Source organism: Phocoena sinus, chromosome 5 (genome assembly GCF_008692025.1).
Source record: "Phocoena sinus isolate mPhoSin1 chromosome 5, mPhoSin1.pri, whole genome shotgun sequence".
Lineage (NCBI taxonomy): Eukaryota > Metazoa > Chordata > Mammalia > Artiodactyla > Phocoenidae > Phocoena > Phocoena sinus.
In genome coordinates, this window is record NC_045767.1 from 102,366,782 (window position 1) to 102,380,726 (window position 13,945).

Sequence of the window (13,945 nt, forward strand, 5' to 3'; positions counted from 1 at the left end):
TTTCCTGCTAAACCTATTTAAAAGAGTAACCCTACCCACTCTGCACTGACTAGTATTTTTTATCTTTCTTCTTCGTTTTGTTTTCCTTGGTAGCACTTATTACTATCTGACATTCTAAACATTGACCTACCTATTTTGTAGACTGCCTTTCTCTTCCCAGTAAGAACATGAGCATCGCATGGGCAGGGATTTGTCTCTCTTATCTTCACTGCTGTATGTTTAGCACCTACAGCATCTAGATCTATACCTGGAACACTGTATTCATTTAACTGTCAAATGACTGAACTAAAAAGTCATTGGAGTAGAGTAATAGGAGGAAAAAGAAACACTGTCATTGGGCCTAAATCCACATATTTTTATTTTAAATATTTTTCAAATAAACACTCATACATTTGCTTCTACTTAGTACCTTATGACAAATTCACCTGTTTATAAAACTTCACTGATAATTTCATGTATTCTGTGATTTTCATACTCAAGAAAAACTTTATAAGGAGTTATTATAGTTTTATAATAATTTATTTTTATTATATGTTTGTATGTAATAAATTATATATAAAATATTTATTATAATTTATTTATTAATTGTCTTTATTAAAATAAGAATTATCGCCCATTTATCCTTACTAAGAAGAACAGGAGCACAGAAAGAATTCTAGAGGCCTTTGCCAGTGTTTGAAGAAGATTATATTCTGAAGTGAAGAAAGCCCTGTAATGGTGTTCCCTACTGAGTTCCAATGTGAAATGTTCTTGAGAAGCCTGTTCTGAAGTACACTGCAGATATGTCCCTGCACGTTTGCCCAACCCTACAAAAAGCAAGGTGCCAAAGCACAGTGTGTACACTGAACAGTTGGAGGACACTGCCAGACTATAGCTAAAAGTAAAAGGAGATAAAAATCTTCACCTGTTAATAATTAAATTTAAATTTTTATAAAGAAACATAGCATATTGTTCTTTAAGATATTTTGGGTTTGGTTTTGGTTTGTTTGGGTGTTTTTATTTAAATTTATTTTGGAAATGCATGAAGTTCTCTGGTTAATTTGGAGCAAGATAACCAAATATGGTTAATTTCTTAACAGGGAAATATCTATCAGATTCATCCCCTCCATGCCATATGATTTTCAGATGATTTTTAAGAAGAAAGCTACCATGAGCACAATGAAAGCAAATGTAGCATATGGGCAGGATAAACAATCTTAAGGGGCAGAAATTGCAAAGAAAAGAAAGCTTTTCCTACTCAAGTTGGCATATTGATCTTCTTTCCCCAATCTCACCACCCCCTACCACAAGAGCTTTAAAATAAGAACTCACGTTTTTATGGTTCACACACTTCATGAGGACCAGCTCCCGGTAAGCTCTCTTGGCATGCGTTTGGTTCTGAAAGGGTCTGCTGAGCTTCTTAATGGCCACATTTCTGTCAAGAGCAGCATCATACGCAGCACTGCAGAGACCCAAGAGCAATCCAGAATTAAGAACAAAGGAGCCCTTAGAATTCCCGCCTACCAAACTAAAGATACAGATAAGGAAAATACTAGTTTGGAATCCTACTCAAATACCTGCTTCTCAAGCCACATGTCAATCAGGCTGTAAATAAAGACATAAGAGTGACTAGTATAGAAACATTCTACTTGCTAGGAAAAGAAAAAGAGTATCTAGCCAAGAAAACAGCATGTAATTGCATCAGTGAGTCTGGGACAAAAGAAAGAAAAGTGCTCAACTTTCCCACTGGCCATGCGACTGTGGCAAGTCATTTAATCTCTCTGGGCTTGAATTTCTCATCCACTAATATGTGATATTTAGCTGTAAAATTTTATTGTTCTTTGATCATTTTCAGTGGACATTCATTCTTTCCCCACTCACAGGACAAGTTTTTTGTTTTTTGTTTTTTGTTTTTTTTTTTTTGCGGTATGCAGGCGTCTCACTGTTGTGGCCTCTCCCATTGTGGAGCACAGGCTCCGGACGCACAGGCTCAGCGGCCATGGCTCATGGGCCTAGCCGCTCCGCGGCATGTGGGATCTTCCCGGACCGGGGCACGAACCCGTGTCCCCTGCATCGGCAGGCGGACTCTCAACCACTGCACCACCAGGGAAGCCCCCACAGGACCAGTTCTTAAGGTATGACACCAATTGCCATGAATGCACAGGTGGGCTGATGCTCAAAGTGCACTCATTAACAATAACAAAGCTTGAAATAAGGAATGCAGTCAGACAGGGTTTCAGAAGCATAAATCATTACATTTAAATACAAAGACAGAAATGAATGCTACTAACATTTGAAGCTTTCAAGACATTTGAGAAGAAGTTACCATGCTTTATGTTTCTGCCATACTCAGAATACATGGGTTTAAGGATCAAATGAGGAAGTGAATCTCTTTTTGCTAAATATTATACCTAATGAACCCGCTCACAAAGTTTTTTCCATCTCTGCAAATTTGGGTTGTCCTGGACTTTGTTTTCGTTGCTAGGAAAGAAGGGAGCAATCAATATCCTATTGATCTATTGAATTGGAAGTGACATTAACCATTTAGGGCTCATGCCACTAAACTAAAAGATAAATAAGAGGTTCGCTGTATTGCAAATAGACTCACAAGAGAAGTTTGGACAAAGTCTTAGAGTTCATCTGGTCCATGCCTCCATTTAATACTTATTCCTCTCCAAAACACCTCCATCAAATTTTGACCAGTTTCTGCTTGAGCATCTTCAAAAACATGGACCCCTTTACATAAAGCCAGCTCATTCTGTTGTTGGAAAGCTCTTAGAGTTAGAAATGTCATCATTCTAATAAACAGAGTTGTCTCTCTGTGATTTCTACTAACTACTGTCAGCCCTGCCTTCCAGGGCAACTCAAAATAAAGTATTCCCTTTACATCATGACAAGCCCGTAATGTTTGAAATCTATTAAAGGACCTTGCACAATGTCTGGCCTACTCTATAAGCACTCAGTAAGCACTCAATAACTCTTTGCTTTTCTTATTCCCCCCCTAGGTCTTTTCTTTCTTAAGCTAAATGGTCCTACCACCATTTGTCAGAGTGTGATTTCAAGTCCTAGTACCATCTGGTCAGCTTCCTCTGAATATATTACAGTCTGTTGAAGTCCTCTGAAAATGCCATTGTTACTCTAAGCATGGAGTGTCAGTGAAGACTAGGGAAAGGCTACCAACTCTTTCATTCATTCACTTGCTCATTCATTCTGTTGACACAGTTAATACAGCTAAGTCTGTCCTGGTTTCCTTGATAAACGCATCACGCACTATTGATTCACAGTGAACCAATGCTAATTAGAAATACTGTCTTTTTAAAAACTTGTGCTGCTATTCAACTCTGTATTTTAGCACTGATACTTCTATTCTTGTGTTTGTTCTGTTCTTGTTAACCTATCAATGTCAGCACAAGAGTCAAATGGGCATACATCTTATAGGTAGTGTACAAGGGCAACAGTTAATTTGGAAATACAGGAATTAAACTTGCTTTCTGAAGCTAAGAAATTGTGTCAACAGGAAAGTGATCAGAACAGTCACCTTAAAGAGAAAGACTAAATTTTAAGCCAAAACAACTTAGGTGAAGTCATTAAAATATCTAAAGAAAGAACAGCAATTAGTCATGTGGGCCTAGGAAGGAGTCAGAGAGGTAAATTCTGGTACTGCCTGGTGAAATAAGAAAGTGTGCTCTCAGGTAGGTCCAGGGATCCAGTCAGCCAGGTGGAAATCCCTACTGTGACTGTCAGAGGCTACAGCCAGTTAGCAATCTGATCTGTGTCTCTTTAGTCTGATTCTATCCTCTGCAGTCAAAATTCTACTCATGAGGCTCTCCTTCAGAATTCTGCATATAAGTATTATGCCCATATTTGGTTAGCTTGACTACTGCATGTCTTGTAATTTAATAAATCGGAATCTGGTTTCGTGTGTGAGCTTTTAGTGAGTCTTGTCGATGTGAGTTTGAGTCCCTGAGATACTGAACAGATCCTGGAGACAGTAGGCCCATGTGGAATGACTGAGAAAATGCTGCCCTCTGGGGATCTTGGCAGGTTCTGGCCAATCTCTCCTAGAAATGTTGTGATGTTCTCTCTTCCTCTGGTACCTCTTTCTTGAAGAAATTCTAGGTCTGAATCTCAGCACTACTGCTTACTAGACGTGAAGCTATGAGCAAGCCACTTACACTTTCTGGCATCAGTTTCCACATGCTTAAAAATGGAGGTAATAACCTGACAAGATTTTTATAAGGAGTAAATGAGGTAGTAATGTATCTACAGCCCCTTGCCTAGAGTGTGCACTCAATAAATAATGACTATTACTATTTTTAAAGTCAATGTCCTTGCTGGAGTCATTGTGTAATGCAGGGCAGGATAAAATATATATATATATATATATATATATATATATAATTTTTTGATATTTATCTGCTGTAATTGGACATGTATCTACTAATCAGCAGTTTTTAATCTTTCTACTAATTACAGATCCATTCAACTATACCACTATCCTGAGCACATTTCACAAGTTTGTCCTATGTTATAAAAGTCTGGGACAAAAGCCTTGTTAAAATCCAGACACATATAACCATACAGTTCTATTACCTACCACTTTAATAAGCTATTTGGTGTGATTTGTTTTTAATGAAACCCCTATTCCCAGTCATCACTACATGCTTTCTTAATGACTCACAGTGTATCATTTCTAACCAATACTAGGACCAATATCAAGTTCAGTAGGTGTCTATTATAACCTCCTTCCTTCTAAAGAAATAACGTTCGTCTATCTACAGTTGTTCGGAATATGGTGGTTTGGCCCATTTACTCCCTTGTATCATGCCTTCCTGTACTGAAGAGACTTGAGAGACACACATACAATTCCTAGATGCTTTTGCAGCTAGTATTCTGGGTTCCAATATGGTCCTGCCAGGCAGATGCAACCGTGGGAGATTTGCAAGGCAAAAGTGAGGGTGTCATCTTCTAACATTTCTTAGTTATCAAGCACAGTCTCAGGAAGATGTGAAATTTTCTTCTGAAGCAGTGATTCATGTCCTTTTCCAGAATCCTGGGAGAGAAGATGGTTTGAAGCAGAGGCAACAGTGGTCTCCAGAGCCCAGTCACCAGCATGATGGAGTAGTGATGATGGTAACAATGAGTGTACAGTTCCAGCTCTGTGATTTTCAAATCTCGGTTACAATCATATATTCCAGAAGTTCAGTTTTTTTAGGATACTCTCAGAGGTTGGGGCTCCCATGGTGATTCATCTCTCTCATGTCTGGGAGTCCTTCCAGGAAGCCCAGACTAGAGTTCACTTCTCCAGGCCTTCCAATGATTTGCAAGCACCCAATTTACTGTATTAAATCTTTGCCTACTTATAATGTTTCTGCCTCCTACCATGAACCCTGGCTGACACTATAATCTTTCCCATTTTCTGTAATTCCTCAGTGATTACTGGCAGCAGTTTAGCAAATACATCTGCAAATTGGAATCACTGGTTGCTGCATAGTCACAAATTAATGTCTGAAAGTTTTTTGTTACTCTGAAGTCCTTCTTTCTTTGAATCTTGGACTATAGAATTTTATTTTATTTCTTTCAGTGGCTTTTCTTTTTTTTCCTTCATGCCAGTAAAAAAAGAGATACATCTTTATGAAGGTTTTTCAGCAACTTCTAGCAACTTTCCAGCAATTCTGCTGAAAATTTTCTAGCAATTTCTTAACATACTCACTTCCACATCTATCAGGTTTATTCATGAAAGAAAGATACAGCCTTCTTTTGTTATGCTCCTGTCATTTAATCCAGTTTTATGATGCAATAAAGCTATGTTTACCTCCTTGAATGTATTTATATAAACACACACACACACACATCCCTGTAGGCAAGTCTTACTCTCAACATAAAATCAGTTGTTTTGATTTTTTTTCCTTCTGGAAATTGCAGACAACCCGTTGCAAAGTTTTCTTCTTCCTAAGTCGTAATTATTTATTTGATATTTTTTCTTATTCCCCTTCCCTATCACATTTTAAATGTTCTTGATCAATATTAACATGCTTGTTGGCAAAAAATTAACTAAAAAATCTCTAGGAATTGTGAGAAGAACTTTATGTCTTAAAAAATAAAAATTAAAAAACCTTATCATTGGAGCACCTTAAACATCTTAAGCCATAGCTGGGCAAGCCAAATTCTGTCCTGGAATATACGCTGCACCCTTCACTGTTCTTTTCCCATGTTCCCATATTCTCACTTTGACCTTTACCAAAGGCCTGGACTTTAATTGAAAACTATCAAAAAATCTCTACCTCATGCCCTCAAATATCTCATTTTCATGCCCAAACATTATAGTCCCTAGACATTCTATCAAGACACTGATTCCACCACAGAGAAACATGTTGGCCAACCTGCAAAATCACTTCTGCCTCAAGGCTTTTGCATTGTTCCTTCTGCCAGGAATGCTCTTCCCACATCCTCACTTGCCTGACTCCATCTTGTAATTCAGGTTTCAGCCTAAATATCATCTCCTCAGTAGAGGCCTTCCTTAATCCCCATATCAAAAGTCAACAGTTGATTTTTTGGATTAATTTGTCATTGAATTGCTTGGCTATATCAATTTGGTTATATTTTGTTAGAGATACTTTTGATTACAAGTAATAGAACGATGACTAATAGTGGCTTAAATATTAAAGATCTTCATTATATCATACAATGGAAAGTCTAGAAGTAGGCATATCCCAGTTTCAGGAATACATTATAACTCTCATGGGCCCTAGGCACTTTTGGCTTCTGATTTTCTGCAAATTGTTTCTAAGCATGTTGAAAAAACAGCCAATAACAGAAATCCATTAGTGCATCAAAGGGAAGTGTAGGTGCTGTGATGCACTGCTAAGATTCCCCTTCAGGAATAAAGGACTTTTTATCCCAGCTGCTGGGAATGCTGCTGGCACACAGCCTCTCAGCTCTTCGTCCCCTATGGTTATAACCTCAGCTGAAAAGAGCTGCCTAACTGAAGTTACACTCTCTTCTTGGGCAGCCTTCAATCAGCGACTAATAAATCTGGGATTATGAAAGCCTGGCCACCTCACCCCAACTCAGGACAGCTAGGAAGGCTCATTCTCTCTTCAAAATTCCAAAAAGGGTCAGCTGAGGCATCCAGTGAGATTTCATTGCGGCTGAACTTCTGACTTTGCTTCCTTCCCTTCCTTTCCACAGCTGTAAACCCCCAAAACACTCCCTAATAAATCTCCTGCATACGATACCATCTCAAAGTGTATTTTCTGGGGAATGCAATATTTGACAAGCAGTAACTCATGACCAAATACAGCAATAAGCTGTGGAGTTCGCCTGAATCTTTTTCTAAGCAAAAGGCAGGGTCCCATTGTGGATGAAGGTGGCTGGGCTCAGAGCTCAACACCAAGAAAGCCATTTCACCTATGCAGCAAACTAACCTAGATGACCAAGCCTAGTTATATAGATTCTAATCAACACCACTTCGCAATTTATGGACAACAGAGTTGAAGCAGGGGTAGCAAGGGGCTCAGAAGCCAAGCCCTGAAAGACAGCACCAAAAGCAGCAGCTCTTCCAAACACTAGAAATTGAATTAGTACTTTACAGCCCTTCAGCAAACTAGTGATGGGGGAGATCACACAAAGATTTACCATGGATAATGAATGTGGGACTAGCTAAACAAACTCATCACCACAGAAAATAGATGAAAGTAAAGAAGATGGTTACCCTAAGCATAAGGCAACCATATTCTTGGAAATCAGGTTGATGGCACTAGTGAAGAATTGAAGGCTCCCAAAGACGTACTTCTTCATCTCAGTGAGATGGAGTGATAGCGTGCATGCAAGTGCTGCCTCTGTTGATCTTCTTGTATCTTTGTGACAAGTTGTCTCACGGTCACCCTGCTGCCCTTAGTGACCATTCAGTGCACCACCCATGTATGATCCAGCTCATGATTTAAACTACAAAATCCGCAAAGCTGCCAGGCTGCTATTTGATAGGCTAAGTAGTAAACTTGGGAAATTAGAGTTTAGCTTGATATGAAATATGTGAGGGTACAGAGGCTGGTCAGCCTGCTATAAAGCATATAGTGAGGATATAGAGAATAGTCAGAATATTCTTGCTACACTGATTTTGCCATTTGTGTGGTATAAATCTATAATTATTTACTTTTTAGTGTTTAGTAACGCTTTTTTAACTTTGCAATAAACCCTTTTGACAAAAATAAACAAAATTGAGACTGCATATTTAATTAAAATACTATATGCTATATAGATATAGTATATATATAGTAATATAGTGTATATATAGTATATATGTTATATATAGTATAGTATACTATAGTAATATGGTATATATAGTATATATATATATAATAGTAATAGTATGCTATACTATTTCTCATGTTTTCTTGGGCATGACTAATGAAAACCAGAAAATAATTCTCCTAAAGGAACATCAGTATCTATTTCAAAATTAGTAATTATTTTAAGAAGACTGTTTCCAAGGATGATAATTTAACACATGCACCTACAAAAAATGCATTTAAACCATGACTTTTCATTTAGATCAAATGACTGTTCTTCTAAATTAATTTTGCTTATTTTCTACCCCAAGGGGTATTTTTTTTTGGATATGCACAAAAAGTTAAGCAACAGCTTGTTAATGTGTTGCCTCCATTAGCAGAAAAATAATTTTGAAAGCATTTAAATTATGTCTGCTTTATATCATTTTACCAAATCATTTTACCTGCTTTATATCAAATGCTTCAAATATAAAATCAGAACTTTTCAATAACAGTTTGATTTTCTATAGTATAGTAGAAACTATACTAAACTATAGTATAGTTTGATTTTCTATAGTATAGTGGTTGTGATGCAAAAATAATTCACATTGAGACCAAGCAAACTGCAATATTCTACAAATCAAAATAGAATGTGTTTGTGCCAAGATTTTCAAATAGAATATATACATGGTTGGAATAACTTTATCACAAAATTTTGGAGACAGAGCTTATGCTGAATCAAAAAATAAATATGCTTCAGCAAGGCAGTTAGCACTTCTTGGCACCCCTTATAATTCTGATTGAGGAATAACTTTTTATAAATAAGTCCTAAATTTCAGATGCTTTTTTTCCCCCAAAATCACTTAGAAATCTTTAACCATAGTATTCAGTAAATGGAGCATCCCAATATTTCAACTGTTGAAATTTTAGGGAATAGCTATTATAAACAAATAATACTTGCAAATAAAAGCACACTGAAATGTGGTGGAAGGAACTGAAGCAAGAAAGGAACTGAACAAATCAAACAATAAAATCACGTTGAAAAAAGTCTTCTTCAGAAAAATACCAGTGAAACTGTATTACAAACAGGACTAGGAAGTTTCAGTTGATTAAAATACATAAAGATATATGAAGAATAGTCATTTGTCTCATGTTATACTTTTTAATATTTAGGTAATCTATATAAATACATTTAAAATTTTTAATTTTATTTGTATTCTTTTTTTTTTTTTTTTTTATGCGTTACGCGGGCCTCTCACTGTTGTGGCCTCTCCCGTTGCGGAGGACAGGCTCCGGACGCGCAGGCTCAGCGGCCATGGCTCACGGGCCCAGCCGCTCCGCGGCATGTGGGATCTTCCCAGACCGGGGCACGAACCCGTGTCCCCTGCATCGGCAGGCGGACTCTCAACCACTGCGCCACCAGGGAAGCCCTATTTGTATTCTTTTAATTAATTTAAACAAATTTCAATAGCACTATTTTGACACCCACCAATGTATTTTAGTGTGCCCTTTCATTGTCAAATTTTCCCAACTTAGAGATAAATGATATGATCCCCTGCTACCGATGTGCTTTTCTTGTTCAAGAGGTTTTTGCACATTGTTTCCACAAGATGGAAGAGGCAGAAGCAAGGAACTGCTCTTCCAGGGTTATTGCTACATTCTTACCTTTGGTCATTTCCTGGCAAAAAATTCAAAGTCTGATTTCTATTTAATAGTTTTATCTTACTACGATTTTCCTAATAAATCTGCATATATGTTAGGTGAGTATCAGAACCTGGATGATGTCAGACTTAGCTAAGGAGTGGGAGTTTATTGAACACATCATCTTTGTTTGTACAAGTAACTCTACTCTGAAATGACAACTCTCAAATTGGCCATGTAGTAAAAATGTGCTATGTCAAAAATTAACGGAACTAAAGACAGGAAGATGTTCCTTTGGCTCAGAGGTTGGTACTGCTTCTTGACACCTGCCTAATTAATGAGATCCATTAAGTGATGCACAGGAATCTCAAATGGATCCTGCACACAGGACATGTAATTATGACAAGAATAAGCTTCATTGCCCAGCCCACGGGCCTGCTCTCTCTTCCTCCGCACCCGCCCCAGCACAGCATTTCTGGATTTATGATTGCCCTCCTTTAGTCTGACAACTGGGGAAGCACTGCTAACAATGGATGACCCCCAACATCTCTTGCCTCTGAAAATGTGTATTAGCTATTATTTACAGCCCCTGGGCTTCTTTCCTTTGTTACTGCTATGTTCCTCTTTGTCTACTATTTATCTTTTTTTTTAGTTCACTTCCCTTACTCTGATATTTGGGCTGATATTTTTGAAATTGAATTCTATACCTGCAATAGTTTATTTGTATGATCATTATGGTATACTTATTATATATTGTCTTTTATTACCTTTTTTGCTATCCTCAAAGTTGTTGTGATCCTTAATGATCAAAATCCTAAAGGATTTAGCTCTGTATCCCCTACATGTTTGCTGCATGGAATTATATTTGCTATTGCTAGATGTTTATGTCCAGAGCTTTAAATATGTTAGGAAAATGACATTATATCAGTTAAGGACAAAATAAACGAAGCAGCATATTTTAACTTAATGCTGTGTTACTTGAGATGCCAAGATATTATCTGGCTAAGATGTCTTTCTCAAAGCTCCTGACTCACATATACAGCTATCTACTGACCACCCCTAATTGGCTGTCTCAGAATTATCTGAAAATTAATATGTCCATAACTGAATAAAGCTCTGATTTCTCTCTCAACCTGTTTCTCTCTTAAACATCATTTGCTCAGGTATAGAAGTCATCTTGCTCTTCTCTTCTCATCTCCTCCCCATATCGAATTCGTGAAGGTCTGCATTTACTTCCAATGTAAATTTTCAAATTAATCCACTTAACTCTAACTCCATTTCCACTACCATGAGCTACATGTACTGCAGAGACTCTTCCTTAAATGGTCTCCTAACATTAACTCTTGCTTCTCGACAATCTGCACCTCACCACCCTCATAGAGTCTAATTATATCTAAATTGGGCTAGCCTTGGCACATTATTTTGTGTCTGAGGATGCTGCTCATTTTTAGCACCTATCAAGAAAATGTCTTGAAGTAACACGGCATTAATAAAATAACTAATAGAACCTCGTAAGTTGTTACAAAAATTAAGTTAGCTTAACTTAAAAAAACCTGCCACACTGCTTGATTGTAAGTTCAATGAGGGCAGAAGCCACCTGAGTCCTGATCAGCATAGTTCCCCCAGTTTTACTGAGATATAACTGACATATAACATTGTATTAGTCTGAAGTGCACAACAAAATTATGTGATATATGTATATATTGCAAAATCATTACAACAAGTTTAGTTAACATTCATTTCATCACCTCACTTAGTTACAAATTTTTCTTATAATGAGAACTTCTTTTAGCAACTTTCAAATATACAACACAGTATTGTTATCTATAGTCACCATGCTGTGCATCACATTCCCAGGACTTATTTATCTTATAACTGGAAGTTTATACTTTTTGACCACCTTCACCCATCCCTCCTCCCACTCCTAGCCCCATCTCTGGCAACCACCAATTTGTTTCTGTATTTATGAGTTCAATTTTTTTTTAGATTCCACATATAAGTGTGATTATACAGTATTTGTCTTTCTCTGACTTATTTCACTTAGCTTAATGCCCTCAAGGTCCATATATGTTGACACAAATGGCAGGAATCCCTTCTTTTTAGGGCTGAATAATATTCCATTATATAAAATGGAATATTTTATAAAATCGATAGGCTCTGAGGTTGTCTTCATGTCTTAGCTATTGTAAATAATGCGGCAATGAGACTCACTCACCTTTACTTACATTGACAGTGTAGTACAGTGCCTGGCATATAGTTGGCCCTAAATAAGTATTTTTTAAACAAGTAAACTAATCAGTGATCGTAATACTCCTAATGGTAGAGCAAAGTGAATTATAGGTCTAAGATTTGTACAAACATGAGTCAAATCGCATATTGTTGAAGTCATATGCTTCATCTTTAAAATTCATGTAAAAATTTAATCCCATATATATCTATATTTGTTTTAATATAAAATTTCATTTCCCCATCAATACCTCAGTCTTCACATGAAATTTGAGTTCCAGGCACACCTGCCATATTTATCATGGGGTTTGAGTGTCCCTGGCATGCTGCACCAGCACCCTTCCCTGTCCAGCCCTTACCCTGAAGCACAAAAGCTCCAGTTTGAAAAGTGGGAGATTAACAAATAGGCTGTTTTCTTTTCACCAAAATTTTATTAGCATTTCTAGACAACAATAATATGACTGTAGCTTCATCCACCAGTAAATATTTTCCTAATAGCAAATAATTTACCAGATTCACTTTAGGAAAGATCAACTAGATTCATCCTCATATTGATAGCTACTGATGTGAAGCCTAGGTAAACCCAAAATGTGAAGATTTGATATAATTGTTAACTCTAAGTCAAAAAAAGATTATGCATAGGCAATTTTTATTTTATTGTGGTATTATTCAAGTAATCATAGAAACTGGGATTGGGTTTCTTCCAACAAGAAGTTTTATGATTTGTATAGCACAGGTTGTCATTAACTTAGGCAGGAAAATCCCCGGGTTGCTAAGTTTTATACATGCAATAATCTTATAAGATAGCACTCTTAGTAACGCCATTGTTCAGGTGACAAAACTGAAGCTTATGTGACAAAGTGAGAGAGTGGCATGGACATATATACACTACCAAACGTAAAATAGATAGCTAGTGGGAAGCAGCCGCATAGCACAGGGAGATCAGCTCAGTGGTTTGTGACCACCTAGAGAGGTGGGATAGGGAGGGTGGGAGGGAGACGCAAGAGGGACGGGATATGGGGATATATGTATATGTATAACTGATTTACTTTGTTATAAAGCAGAGGCTATCACACCATTGTAGAACAATTATACTCCAATAAAGATGTTTAAAAAACCCCAAAAAACTGAAGCTTAATAATAATGACCAGTATTTATTAGTTCCAGCAGTTTTTTCCTCTGAATTCATTTGCTTCTAAAGTTCTTAATAGTTTCCATATACTAACTCATTTGATCCTCATTAAAATCATATGAAATAAGTATTATTATGATCTTGTTATAGTTATTTTTACTATTCTTGCAACTTTTCCACAAGTTTAAAATTATTTCAAAATAAAAGTTTGACATCTTTATTATAAATATATAGGAGTATAGCACACATCTGAAAAATTTAAATGTAACTGATATCATATGACTGGGACAGTGTGAAATCTCCTAATTTTCCTCCAGTTTTTATTATTAGAATTGTTTACATTTTCTTTATTATCCCTATTATTAAATCCAAAACTACAAATATTTGCAAGCCATTCCACTAAGATGGCAGCCTTTCTGATTCTTATTTCACAGTTAATTCTTCTTCATTCACTTATACATTCAACAAATAGTTAAATAATATTTATTTACAAAATTGAAAGAATTGATAATAGAAAAATCACTTCATGATAATAACTAAATTTTGCACTTATTGTCTGGACAGATATTAGCTAACTTGCTGTATTTCTACAGAAAATTGGCGAACTAGTAGAGCTAAGGAAAACTGAGGCACAGAGTGGTTCAATAACTTGCTCATGAGACAATTAGTACATGAGTGATCTGGAGATAGAATGCTC

At 36.7% G+C, this 13,945-nt stretch overlaps 1 protein-coding gene across 5 annotated transcripts in view; it reads right to left on the bottom strand.

The window, feature by feature from the left end:
* Nucleotides 1-13,945, bottom strand: part of MAPK10 (mitogen-activated protein kinase 10) — a 619,297-nt gene that overhangs the window by 86,962 nt on the left and 518,390 nt on the right. For all 5 annotated transcript variants that reach the window (XM_032633624.1, XM_032633626.1, XM_032633622.1 and 2 more), the window contains one exon: nucleotides 1,312-1,441. In XM_032633624.1, the coding sequence (XP_032489515.1) occupies nucleotides 1,312-1,441 (130 nt within the window). The remainder of the gene's footprint in view (nucleotides 1-1,311; nucleotides 1,442-13,945) is intronic.